The sequence below is a fragment of the Pelophylax lessonae genome (genome assembly GCF_965119305.1).
Source record: "Pelophylax lessonae genome assembly, chromosome: 8".
NCBI classification, from domain to species: domain Eukaryota; kingdom Metazoa; phylum Chordata; class Amphibia; order Anura; family Ranidae; genus Pelophylax; species Pelophylax lessonae.
The window spans coordinates 220,589,585-220,602,547 of NC_138775.1; the positions used below are offsets into that span (position 1 = coordinate 220,589,585).

The following is a 12,963-nucleotide window of genomic DNA, read 5'->3' on the forward strand; positions in this document are numbered from 1 at the left end:
GCGCCGAATTGCAAAAAGTGGCCTGGACGGAAGACAGCAAAATCCTCCGGTGGTAAAGTGGTTAAAACCTATCTAATAAAAAAATGGCTAATGTGTATTCTGCTACATATTTTTGGTATGAAAAAAATCCCAATAGGCATATATTGATAGGTTTGCGCAAAAGCCATATCATCTACAAACTATGGTATATATACTAGAATTTGTTTTTATACTAGTAATGGCGGCAGATCAGCGACTTATAGCAGGACTGAAATATTGTGGTGGACAATCTGACACTTTGTGGGAACCAGTGACACTAATATAGTGATCGGAGCTAAAAATATACAGTCACTGTGCTAATGAAACTGGCTGAGAAGGGGTTATATACATCTAGGGCAAGTAAAGGGTTAAATGTGTGCCTAACCAGTGTTTGGGTGTGCACTATATGATGCTTTCACTAAAGGATGTGCTGGATTTTATTTCCTGCTTTGCAAATAAACAAAATCCTGCACATCCACACTGACGGGAAAGAGCTCTGCTTTGTTTACATAGGCAGATCTCTGTTCAGTCTTTCTCCTAGCCGATCAGCGGGTGTGACTACACACAGCACAAAACGGCACGCACCCCCTACCTGGAAGGGCAGAATCATGTATAAATAGGTGATTCTGCGCAGCCAGCCCACACTGTTGTAGTTGGATGTACAGTGCGCGGTCGCAAAGTGTTTAACGCAATATTAAAGGTTTGTTTTTATTAAAATAACAAACCTAGAATTACCTGCTCTGTGCAGTGGTTTTGCACAGAGTAGCCCCGATCCTCCTTCTCAGGTTCCCTGCTAGTGCTCCTGGCTCCTTTCCACCACCGAGTGCTCTCATAGCAAGCATGGTATACTTACCTGCTCTGTGCAATTGCACAGAGCAGCCCCAATCCTCCTCTTCTTGGGTCCCCCGCTGGCACTCTTGGCTCCCCTTCTTTTCCGAGTAACCGAATAGTAAATCGCTTGCTATGGAGATGCCGTGTGTGACCATGAGACACACAGAGCAGGGCTCAGCCCCAATCCCTTGTCACTGCCTGTGATTGACAGCAACAGGAGCTATTGGATCCCACTGCTTTATCTGAACCAATGAGGAGGAAAAAAGCTGGGAAAGGCTGGATCGAGATCAGGCTCAGGTATGTAAGGGGAGGCTGGGGAAACTGCATGCAGAAGGTTTTTTTTTACCTTATTAGAAAGAATGCTGTAAGGTAAAAAACCTTCCACCTTTACACCCATCTCAGGTTTAGCCCCCCTTGTCTACAAAGGTAAGTTTATAAATGTCCTGGTATTTAAGTGGTAAAAAACAAACTCACAGCTCACTTTTATGGTGCATGTAAATGTTTTTTACAACATTGCCTATGAAAAAATATATGGGTACTGCAGTGGTTTTCCATTTCATGGGCACACAATTTTAAGGCTGGACATGTTTGATATCTACAGTATATATTCGACGCAACCCCGTCTTTTATATTTTACCAAAAAAGTGGGTATTCTATTGTGTTTGCATGCACTAAAATTATTTAAATTATTTAGGTTATTTTTTTCTGAAAATATGTGTTTGATAAACAGATGCATAAATATCATGCAACTGCCATCATTTAGTATATACTATAGAGCCTCTGCTTTCAGAAAATAACGGAATTTTTGTAAAATCTTACCTGTAAAATTCCTTTCTCTGAGTCCTCCGACAGTCGCCGCCTCTTCATATTCGTCACATATGGGGTATTAGACTTTGCTCCGAAGGAGTAGCTAGGCAACAGAATATGTTAACATTAAAGCTTTTAACATATCCCACCCTCAAGGGGTGGTCCCCTCAGTCAATACCCTCCTACTTCCTGCAACCATATCTCAGTTTCAGTGGAATAGCAGTAGAGTATACAACCAAACCCCAAAAGAGGGGCGGGGGCGGAGACTGTCGGAGGACTCAGAGAAAGGAATTTTACAGGTAAGATTTTACAAAAATTCCGTTTTCTCTTACGTCCTCCGACAGTCGCCGCCTCTTCATATTCGTCACATATGGGGACGTCCCAAAGCAGTGCAAACATGAGGGGTGGGAAACGCATCCGCGCCGAAAGGCAACGCAGTCTCCGCATCAAAGAAAGGAACCTTACCAAAGGAAGGAAACCAGCTGGGCTACAGGAAAAAATAATTGCTCAACAGGAGCAACAACCCAGGAAAAGACAAAGAACCAGGGGATAAAAAACTTATCCCAACAGCCAGAGGTCCCCAACAAGGGACCCTAGGGAATTGCCGCACTAAGAACCTTGCGGCCAAAGGAAGCATCCGCCGATGCCTGAACATCTACTTTGTAGAATTTTGTGAAAGTGTGCACGGTCGACCAGGTCGCCGCCTTACACACCTGGGCTACAGAAGCCCCATGACGACAGGCCCAAGACGTACTCAGAGATCTAGTAGAGTGCGCCTTCACAGGCACAGGGGGAACCTTCCCCTGCAAAGCATACGCCTGTTCAATGGTCTGCCTGATCCATTTGGTGATGGTAGAGGCCGACGCCGCCATGCCCTTCCGAGGACCCTCTGGAAGAACAAACAAGGAGTCCGTCTTTCGAAAAGACTCAGTCGATTTAAGGTAAACCCTTATCGCCCGAACAACATCCAAAGAATGTAGCCTCACCTCCTGTGGATGTTTAGGCTTCGCGCACAGCGAAGGCAAGACAATATCCTCATTAAGATGGAATTCCGAAACTCGCATCGGAAGAAAAGAAGGATTAGGTTGCAAGACCACCTTATCCAAATGAACAACCAGATACGGAGACTTGCAGGACAAAGCCGCCAGCTCCTACACTCTGCGAGCCGAAGTGATCGCAACCAAAAAGGCGACCTTTTTGGACAACATAGACAACGAGATCTCCCTGATCTGTTCAAAAGGAGCACGTTGTAACACAGATAAAACGAGATTCAAGTCCCAAGGGGGCAGAGGATCCCTCCTAGGAGGAACCAGATGCCGCACTCCCTGAACAAAAGTGCCAATCAAGGAGTTGGAAGCCACGGGACGTTGAAACAGAACGGCCAGCGCAGACACCTGACCCTTTATCGTAGCCTGCGCCAAACGCTGATCGACACCTGTTTGAAGGAAGGACAGCACTCGGGAAACCGAGTACGTGCGGGGTGAAAACCCCCTGGACTCACACCAGGCAAAATAGGCCTTCCATGTACGGTAGTAAACCTTCCCCGAGGAAGACTTCCTCGCGTTGATCAAGGTATGAACGACCTCCGGGGAGAGACCCTTCTCCTTCAGGACCTCGGTCTCAACAGCCAGGCCGTCAAGGCAAGCGACTGTAAAGCAGGATGGTATATCGGCCCTTGAGACAGGAGATCGTCTCGAAGAGGTAGATGCCACGGGGCGTCGACCGCCAGATTCACGAGGTCTGCGTACCAGGACCGGCGTGGCCAGTCCGGTGCCACAAGAATCACCGTGCTGCGTAACGAGTGTAACCTGCGAAGGAACCTGGACAGCAACTGAATCGGTGGAAACGCGTACATCAGCTTGTACTGATGCCACGGGGCCACTAACGCGTCCGACGCGTCTGCCCGAGGGTCGCGCGTCCTTGCCACGAACCTCCTCACCTTGTTGTTGAGACGAGACACGAACAGGTCCACATCTGGAAGACCCCACTTCGCGCACAACATCTGGAAGACAGCCGGGTGGAGAGACCATTCCCCCTGATCCAGGGTCTGGCGACTCAGATAGTCCGCCTGCCAGTTCTCCACCCCCGGAATGTGCACGCCGTTATCGCCGGGACATGAGTCTCGGCCCAAGTCAGAATGTCGGCCACTTCTCGAGCCGCTCGGGCACTCCTGGTAAACGCTCTGGAGACAGCTGAAGATTTGAGGGAAAAAATCTGCTCTCCGGCCGAGAGAGAAACTCGATCTTGTAACCAGATCGAACGATCTCCTGAACCCATCTGTCCCGCACGCGGGCCAACCAGGGTTGAAGAAAACCGAGCAAGCGTCCCCCCACCCCAAAACTGGGTGAGGGCGCCCCTTCAGGCCGCACTGTTATGGGCTGCGGATCCGGACTGACCGGACTTCTGTTTCCCAGACCAGGGCTTCTTTTGAGAGCCTTGACCTTTGAACGGTTTGCCCTTGTAGTGCGACCGAAAGGCACGAAAGGACCCCTGAGGGGGCCGAAAATTAGCATGCTTCTTCCCAGAAGCCCCCTTAGCCTTGGGGAAATGGGGCAAGAGAGTGCTCTTACCTCCGGTGATCCCCTTAATCAACACATCCAAGGACTCCCCAAAAAGGCGAGACCCATCATAAGGCAGATTGGCTAAGGTCTTACGTGAAGATTGGTCCACCGACCAACATTTCAACCAAACCAGGCGGCGAGACAACACCGCCACGCTGTGCACACGTGCAGCCAACGGGACTAAGTCCAAGTCCGCATCACACAGATACATGACACCCTGGTGGATTTGATCCACCATATCCAGGGTCGCCGGCGAGGCCGAATCGGCCACTAGGACGCGCCTAAGCATCTGCGTCCAACTTGCGACAGCCTGGGCCGCCATGAGAGAGGCAAACAGAGCCTTAAGCATAGAACCCGTAATAGAGTAAATATGACGGGCAAGAGACTCCAATCTCCTATCCGTAGCATCACGGAACACCGGGGAATCCTCTGCAGGAATCTCAGTAGATTTGTTTAAAACCGCAATTGCGTGATCCACCGGGGGCGGCACACACCACCGTTCATCAGTGGAAGGCGAGAAAGGATAACGCAGCTTGAACCTACTTGGCACAGCAAAAGGTTTGCGTAGATTGCGCCATTGTTCCTTAACAGCGCGCTGAAAATCATCATTGCAGGGAAAAACCTGCGGCGTCCTGCGTTTTCTGTGCGTCCCATAAGCCGCCAAGGCAGCGGGGGGGACACACTTCATCCTGCAAACGCAGCGCTTGTTTTATGGAAGCAATCAATTCATCCATGATTGCAAGCTCTTCAGGCGAGCCAGGGGGAGAATTATCAACCCCTTCAACTTCAGCCTCCACCTCGGACCCCACTAGATCCAGGGAGGAGCGGGACCCCGATAAGGAGACCCCCGCCATAACAGCCCCATCACCTTCACCCTCAGAATCAGAGGAAAGAGAAACTCTGGGTCTCATGGTAGATTGAGCAGCCACCAGCATCTGCACCTGAGCAGCAAGGCCAGCCACAATAGTGGCTAAATCCCCCCCTGGGGGGGGGAAACAGCGGTCCCCTGGCTATCCACCAAGGCGGTAGGAAATTTGCCCTCCTGAGAATCCATTGCCCCAATATCAAAATGCCGGATAATAAAGGGTTAACTGCCCCTTTAACAAGCGCGGCGAGCGCAGCCCACCGCACCACACACAAGCACAATGAGACCCCCACAGGGACAATAAAACTGACACAGGCAATGGATAAGAAGGATATAACCTGAGGAGACCCTCGCCGCTGCTGCTGCTTCGATCGGTGTACCCAGGAGAAGAGGAAGTGATGTGACCAGGGCGCTCTATTAAAGCCTATGGGAGGCTACAAGAAAATGGCCGCCATGCATGTAGAACATGCGGCCGGAGCGAGTGTAGGCAAAATGGCGCCGTTTGGCGCCGAAACCGCCGCTCCACAGTACAGTAATGCACACATTTCAGCCATATATAAAAAAAAAAAACATGGTAGATCGCCGCAGCGATCGCTGTATAGTGCCCAAACATGCCACAAAACATGCCCCACAGCACACAGCTTCTCACACTGACAAAGCTGACACACAGTGTCACACAGCTCCCCCCCCCCCCTTGCAGCCCACAGCATGCAGCCGAGTGATAGGGAGACAAACAGTGAGAACAGAGGCAGGTTACACAGTCCCAGACTGACACCCCCCCCAGACAGACAGGTCCCCACATAGATACACTTACCTCACAATGGCGTGGGGGACCCGCACAGGCGAACAAGCCGCTGCACATGAGGCAGGGAGAGTCGCATACAAGACGCACAAAATGGGGGTTAAGAAACCGCACATCGTCCAGTGAGGTAGCCACCTCACCAATCATCCCTGCACCGAACAGGGATGGGTCGTTCACTGTGCCAGGAGCGTTACCTGGCTGAACGCTCAATGGCAGGCTGGGAAGCCACTGACCCACGACCTGCGACCAGGGGGATCAGCCCGAGACCCAGCCCGCATGATCCTCTTCATCAGAAGAACTAACTAATGCTGACAAAAAGAACAGCTAAGTAAAGGTAGAGAGAAAACTCAAACAAAAAATCAAAAAAGAAGAAAGAGTCTGGGGCACAAAGCCCCAGCACAGAGAGAGCCAGCCACTCCTGACAAGCTAGACATTGAAACTGAGATATGGTTGCAGGAAGTAGGAGGGTATTGACTGAGGGGACCACCCCTTGAGGGTGGGATATGTTAAAAGCTTTAATGTTAACATATTCTGTTGCCTAGCTACTCCTTCGGAGCAAAGTCTAATACCCCATATGTGACGAATATGAAGAGGCGGCGACTGTCGGAGGACGTAAGAGAAATATCATTTTGGGGTTTAACCCTTTTGATACCACCAACATATGCCATACATTGGCAGCAGTGGGGATTTTACACACATTTCCAGCTGCTGCAACAGCCAGGAATGTTTGTAAATACGCAAGCCAACTGTTGGCTGTCAAGCCACACCTTGTTTTTCATCACTTAGGGGAATGTTTGTCCCATAATATGAACAATAAAGTTTAGTGAAAAAAAATGGTAAGGGTAAAAAGGAAAAGATTCAAGTAACGCTTCAATCCCCCCCCCCCCCTAAAAAAAAGTTTTTGATCCCCCTCCACCCCCCACATAGAAGTGTAAATACATGTCACGGTCAGCTTTGCACAAAAGCAGATTGTGCTACACATTACTTACTGCTTAGCAGGCCGGAGTCAGAGCAATAATTCTAGGGCTATTATTCATGGTTAACTCTAAATCGATGACCTGTGGGGGCTTTTAAAAAGCGTTGCCTATGAATAATTTAGGGTACTAAAGTTTTTCACTGCACAGAATTAAAGCTTGATATGTTAGGTATCCGTTTACTCAACCCAACCTCATCAATCAAATTTCACCAAAAAATTGCATAATATATTGCGTTTGTGCAACTTAAAAAAATTGGAACTACCACAAGTTTATTCTCCTGGACGTCTGCTCTCTCTAAAAAAAAAAAAAATGTTTTGAGTATTTTAGTAATCTTTAGTCCTAAACTTATTTTTTTAATCATGCTTTTTAAATGTGTGACTGGCCGCAAAGGGGTTAAAGTAATTTTGTAGCAAAACATAAAAATTTACAGTATATGCAAAAAAAAAAGATTGGTATTAAACACAAAACCAAAAATGTTGCACAGGGGACACCTTTGGACATCAGTATTGTCAGTCTGAGGGGAGGGGAGTGTTAGATGTACTAGCAGATTTAGATACACCAACAAATTGAAGCCAAGCACCAGCTAAAACCAAATAAGCAGTTACAGCAGTGTGTTTTATTTGAGAATAAAGGTTTTACATAAATGAAAGTGGATTATTCTAAGCACTCCTCCTAGTGATAAATGGTTTGTCTCATCTCTGTAACATATATTCTGCCAGAGAGTTTGTTCTCTAGAAAAGCCATAGACTTACTGACTGGATCACCAGATGAAAATAAAAGAAAGAAAGCATAAAAAAGGAAAAATAAATGCAGCCATCACATCTAAGACATGGTAAGCTGCAATATAATACAGGTCTTCTATTTGGTTTATTACCACTTTAAGGTCCATGGGAGAGCAGTCAACCTCCCTAAAAGTGTCTGGAAGAAAAATATCAACCCTAGATTGAACAGGATACTTCAAATTCTAGACAAATGGTTAAGGAAAACTTCAAAAGAGATGCATGCTTAACGTCAAGGTACATCAGGATCTGATCGCACCATCCATTGCTTTTTGACCCAGAAGAAACTCACGGTTAAAAGAAATGAAAAAAAAAAAAAATGAATTTGCTAAATTGCACATGGACAAGCCACAATGCCTTTGCGAGAATGTCCTTTGGACAGATGAGACAAAACTTGAGCTTCTTGGCAAGGTATATCAGCTCTATGTTCACAGAAGAAACAAATTAAAGCCTATTGAACACCTATGAAAAGAGCTGAAACATGTAGTCTATCTAGAGAAGGCATCCTGCAAACCAGAGACAGATGGAGAAGCTTGCTCAAGAAGAGTGGGCCATAATACTTGTTGGCTGGTGAAGAAGGATCACTGAGGGCTACAGTTTTTTTGCAATGATTACCTCTAAAGATATTCGATATGGTATTATATAATAAATCTGCTTGGGCACACATTTACATTACATGGAAGCTGTGTAGAATAATTTACTATGGGTTTACATTATATCAGTTGCATAATGTTTTGGAAATTATATGCAGATTTTTAATTTGCACAATTATTTGAAAGGGTGCACCTTATATAAATCTTCCCACTAACAAGTTTGTGTAGTTCCAAAGAAATAAAACACATATAGCTTTGAAGACACTTCCTTTATTTATTCATAATTTGATCCTGAATGTATAAAAGTAATACACACAAAATATGAATGGAGACCATTGGCAGGTCAGACACATATGGTTCATACTGAGCAATAAAAACAAAACACTAGAAACTAGGGCAGAGCATTAACTTTCATGTCACTTTTATTTTGAAACTTCAAGGCTTGGGGGCTTGTCATGTTCCCCAAATGTGGCATGTTGCTTTAGCATATCTGAAATTGGCTTGCTGTCTGTTGCCTCATGTGGCTGAAATCCATCATTGTCCACAAGAGAGGGGTCAGCACCATGATCCAGAAGAAGGTCCACTATTTCAGCAAACTCACAAGCAGCAGCTGCAAGACAGAACAGTTTACATCACCACAAAGCGCAATACGAATTTTAAAAAAATGTATGTACCTCTATCAGCTATTAGAGTCCCCATTATGGTAGCTATCTGTTCAGAATCCCAACAAAACACATCAATTTAAGGGAAGCCATCATTGCAGGCTTTCATCCAAAAGACAGTGCATTCATAAAGCATTCAGACCCCCTTCATTTTTCAATATTGTTATGTTGCAGCCTCATACTACAGTTGTTTAGATTAATTTTCTCTTTCTCAATAATCTACACTCAGTACCCCATGATGACAAAGTGAAAACAGAATTTTAGAAATGTTTGCAAATGTATAAAAAAGGAAGAAAACTGAAATATCACATGTGCATAAGTATTCAGACCCTTTACAACAATACTTGAAATTTAGCTCAGGTGCCTCTTTTCTCTTGATCGTGGTTGATGTGTTTCTACACCTTGGAGTCCACCTGTGGTAAATTACGTAAACAGATTGGACATATTTTGGAAAGGTACACACCATTTTTTAAAAGGCTACAAAACTGACAATGCATACTGCATCAGAGGAAAAGCCATGAGGTCAAAGGAACTGCCTGCAGAGCCTAGAAGCAGGATTGTTGCAAGGTACAGATCTGGGGAAGGTTACAAAAAAATCTTCTGCACTGACAGTTCCAAAGAGTACAGTGGCCTCCATAATTCTCAAATGGAAGAAGTTTGACACAACCAGGACTCTTCCAAGAGCTCCTCGACTGGACAAACCGAGCAATTGGGCAGAAGGGCCTTCGTAGGAGAGGTGACCAAGAACCCGATGGTCCCTCTAAGCTCCAGAGATCCTGTGTGGAAATGGGACAAAGTTCCAAAGGGATAACTATCACTGCAGCCCTAAATCGATCTGGGCTTTATGGCAGAGTGGCTAGATGGAAGCCTTTCCTTAGTGCAAAACACATGAAATCCCGCTTGGAGTTGCAAAAAAGCACCTGAAGGACTCTCAAACTGTGATGAACAAGACTCTCTCTGGTCTGATGAAGCCAAAATTGAACATTGAACTGTTTGGCCTCAATTCTAAATGTTATGTCTGGAGAAAACCAGGCACCGTTTATCACCTGCCCAATACCATCCCACTTAGGGTTGCGGGAAAGTGGAATGGAGCAGAGTACAAATATATAGTCAATGAAAACCCGTTCCACAGTGCTCAGGATCTCAGACTGGGCAAAAGGTTCACCTTCTAACATGACAATACAGGAGTGACCTAGGGACAACAGCCCTAGAGCAGCCCAGCCAGAGCCCTGACTTGAACCCTATTAACTATCCCTTTAGAGACCTAAAAATGGCTGTCCACATCCAACCTGGCTGTGCTTGAGAGGATTTGCCAAAGAAGAATGGCAGAAAATCCCCCCAAACCAGGTGTGCAAAGCTTGTCGCGTCATACCCAAAAAGACTTAAGAGTGTAATTGCTGCCAAAGGTGCTTCAACAAAGCACCGAGTAAAGGGTCTGCATACTTAAGTACATGTGATATTTCAGCTTTTCCTTTGTAATAAATTCACAGACATTTATAAAAACGGAATTTTTGTAAAATCTTACCTGTAAAATTCCTTTCTCTGAGTCCTCCGACAGTCGCCGCCTCTTCATATTCGTCACATATGGGGTATTAGACTTTGCTCCGAAGGAGTAGCTAGGCAACAGAATATGTTAACAATAAAGCTTTAACATATCCCACCCTCAAGGGGTGGTCCCCTCAGTCAATACCCTCCTACTTCCTGCAACCATATCTCAGTTTTAGTGGAATAGCAGTAGAGTATACATTCAACCCCAAAAGAGGGGCGGGGGCGGCGACTGTCGGAGGACTCAGAGAAAGGAATTTTACAGGTAAGATTTTACAAAAATTCCGTTTTCTCTTACGTCCTCCGACAGTCGCCGCCTCTTCATATTCGTCACATATGGGGACGTCCCAAAGCAGTGCAAACATGAGGGGTGGGAAACGCATCCGCGCCGAAAGGCAACGCAGTCTCCACATCAAAGAAAGGAACCTTACCAAAGGAAGGAAACCAGCTGGGCAACAGCAAAAATAAGTGCTCAACAGGAGCAACAACCCAGGAAAAGACAAAAAAACCAGGGAATACAAAGATATCCCAACAGCCAGGAGTCCCCAACAAGGGACCCTATGGAACAGCCGCACTAAGAACCTTGCGGCCAAAGGAAGCATCCGCCGATGCCTGAACATCTACTTTGTAGAATTTTGTGAAAGTGTGCACGGTCGACCAGGTCGCCGCCTTACACACCTGGGCTACAGAAGCCCCATGACGGCAGGCCCAAGACGTACTCCGTGATCTAGTAGAGTGCGCCTTCACAGGCACAGGGGGAACCTTCCCCTGCAAGGCATAGGCCTGTTCAATGGTCTGCCTGATCCATTTGGCGATGGTAGAGGCCGAAGCCGCCATGCCCTTCCGAGGACCCTCTGGAAGAACAAACAAGGAGTCCGTCTTACGAAAAGACTCAGTCGATTTAAGGTAAACCCTAATCGCCCGAACAACATCCAGAGAGTGCAATCTCACCTCCTTTGGATGTTTAGGCTTCGTGCACAACGAAGGCAAAACAATATCCTCGTTAAGATGGAATTCCGAAACTCGTTTCGGCAGAAAAGAAGGATTAGGTCGCAAGACCACCTTATCCAAATGAACAACCAGGTACGGAGACTTGCAGGACAAAGCCGCCAGTTCCGACACTCTGCGAGCCGAAGTGATCGCCACCAAAAAGGCGACCTTTTGGACAACAGAGACAACGAGATCTCCCTGATCTGTTCAAAAGGAGCACGTTGTAACACAGAAAGAACCAGATTCAAGTCCCAGGGGGGCAAAGGATCCCTCCTAGGAGGAACCAGATGTCGCACACCCTGAATAAAAGTGCCAACCAAGGAGTTGGAAGCCACGGGACGTTGAAACAGAACGGCCAGCGCAGACACCTGACCCTTTATCGTGGCCAGCGCCAAACGCTGATCGACACCCGTCCGAAGGAAAGACAGCACACGGGAAACCGAGTACGTGCGGGGTGAAAACCCCCTGGACTCACACCAGGCAAAATAGGCCTTCCAAGTACGGTAATAAACCTTTCCCGAGGAAGACTTCCTCGCGTTGATCAAGGTATGAACGACCTCTGGAGAGAGACCCTTCTCCTTCAGGACCTCGGTCTCAACAGCCAGGCCGTCAAAGCCAGCGACTGTAAAGCAGGATGGTAAAATCGGTCCTTGAGACAGTAGATCGTCTCGAAGAGGCAGACGCCAGGGGGCGTCGACCGCCAGATTCACGAGGTCTGCGTACCAGGACCGGCGAGGCCAGTCCGGTGCCACAAGAATCCCGTGCTGCGTTCCGAGTGTAACCTGCGAAGGAACCTGGACAGCAACTGAATCGGTGGAAAAGCGTACATCAGCCTGTACTGATGCCACGGGGCCACTAACGCGTCCGACGCGTCTGCCCGAGGGTCGCGCGTCCTTGCCACGAACCTCTTCACCTTGTAGTTGAGGCGAGACGCGAACAGGTCCACATCTGGAAGACCCCACTTCGCGCACAACATCTGGAAGACAGCCGGATGGAGAGACCATTCCCCCTGATCCAGGGTCTGGCGACTCAGATAGTCCGCCTGCCAGTTCTCCACTCCCGGAATGTGAACCGCCGTTATCGCCGGGACATGAGTCTCGGCCCAAGACAGAATGTCGGCCACTTCTCGAGCCGCTCGGGCACTCCTGGTGCCCCCTTGGTGGTTGATGTATGCCACCGCCGTGGCATTGTCCGTCTGCACCCGAACCGGGCAGCCCTGCAGCCGGTCCGTCCAGCGATGAAGACAGAGCCTTATCGCACGTAATTCCAGAATGTTGATCGGGAGGGAAGACTCCCCCTCCGACCAGGTCCCCTGGGCGGACAGAACGCCCAGAACACCACCCCAGCCCGACAGGCTGGCATCCGTAGTGATTATCGTCCACGAGATCGGACGAAACGACTTGCCCCCGGACACCAACGGGGACTGGAGCCACCACAGAAGGTTTTCCCTGGTGCGATGACTCAACGAGATCTGAAGATCCAGAGATTGAGGTCGCCCGTCCCACTTGGACAGGATCTCCGCCTGGAGACCCC

General features: G+C 47.8%; 1 protein-coding gene across 1 annotated transcript in view; it reads right to left on the reverse strand.

Moving 5' to 3' along the window:
- Positions 1-8,514: 8,514 nt before the first annotated feature.
- Positions 8,515-12,963, reverse strand: part of ACBD6 (acyl-CoA binding domain containing 6) — a 151,959-nt gene continuing 147,510 nt past the window's right edge. The window contains exon 8 of the mRNA XM_082264923.1: positions 8,515-8,843. Within this exon, the coding sequence (XP_082121049.1) occupies positions 8,656-8,843 (188 nt within the window). The 3' untranslated portion in view covers positions 8,515-8,655. The remainder of the gene's footprint in view (positions 8,844-12,963) is intronic.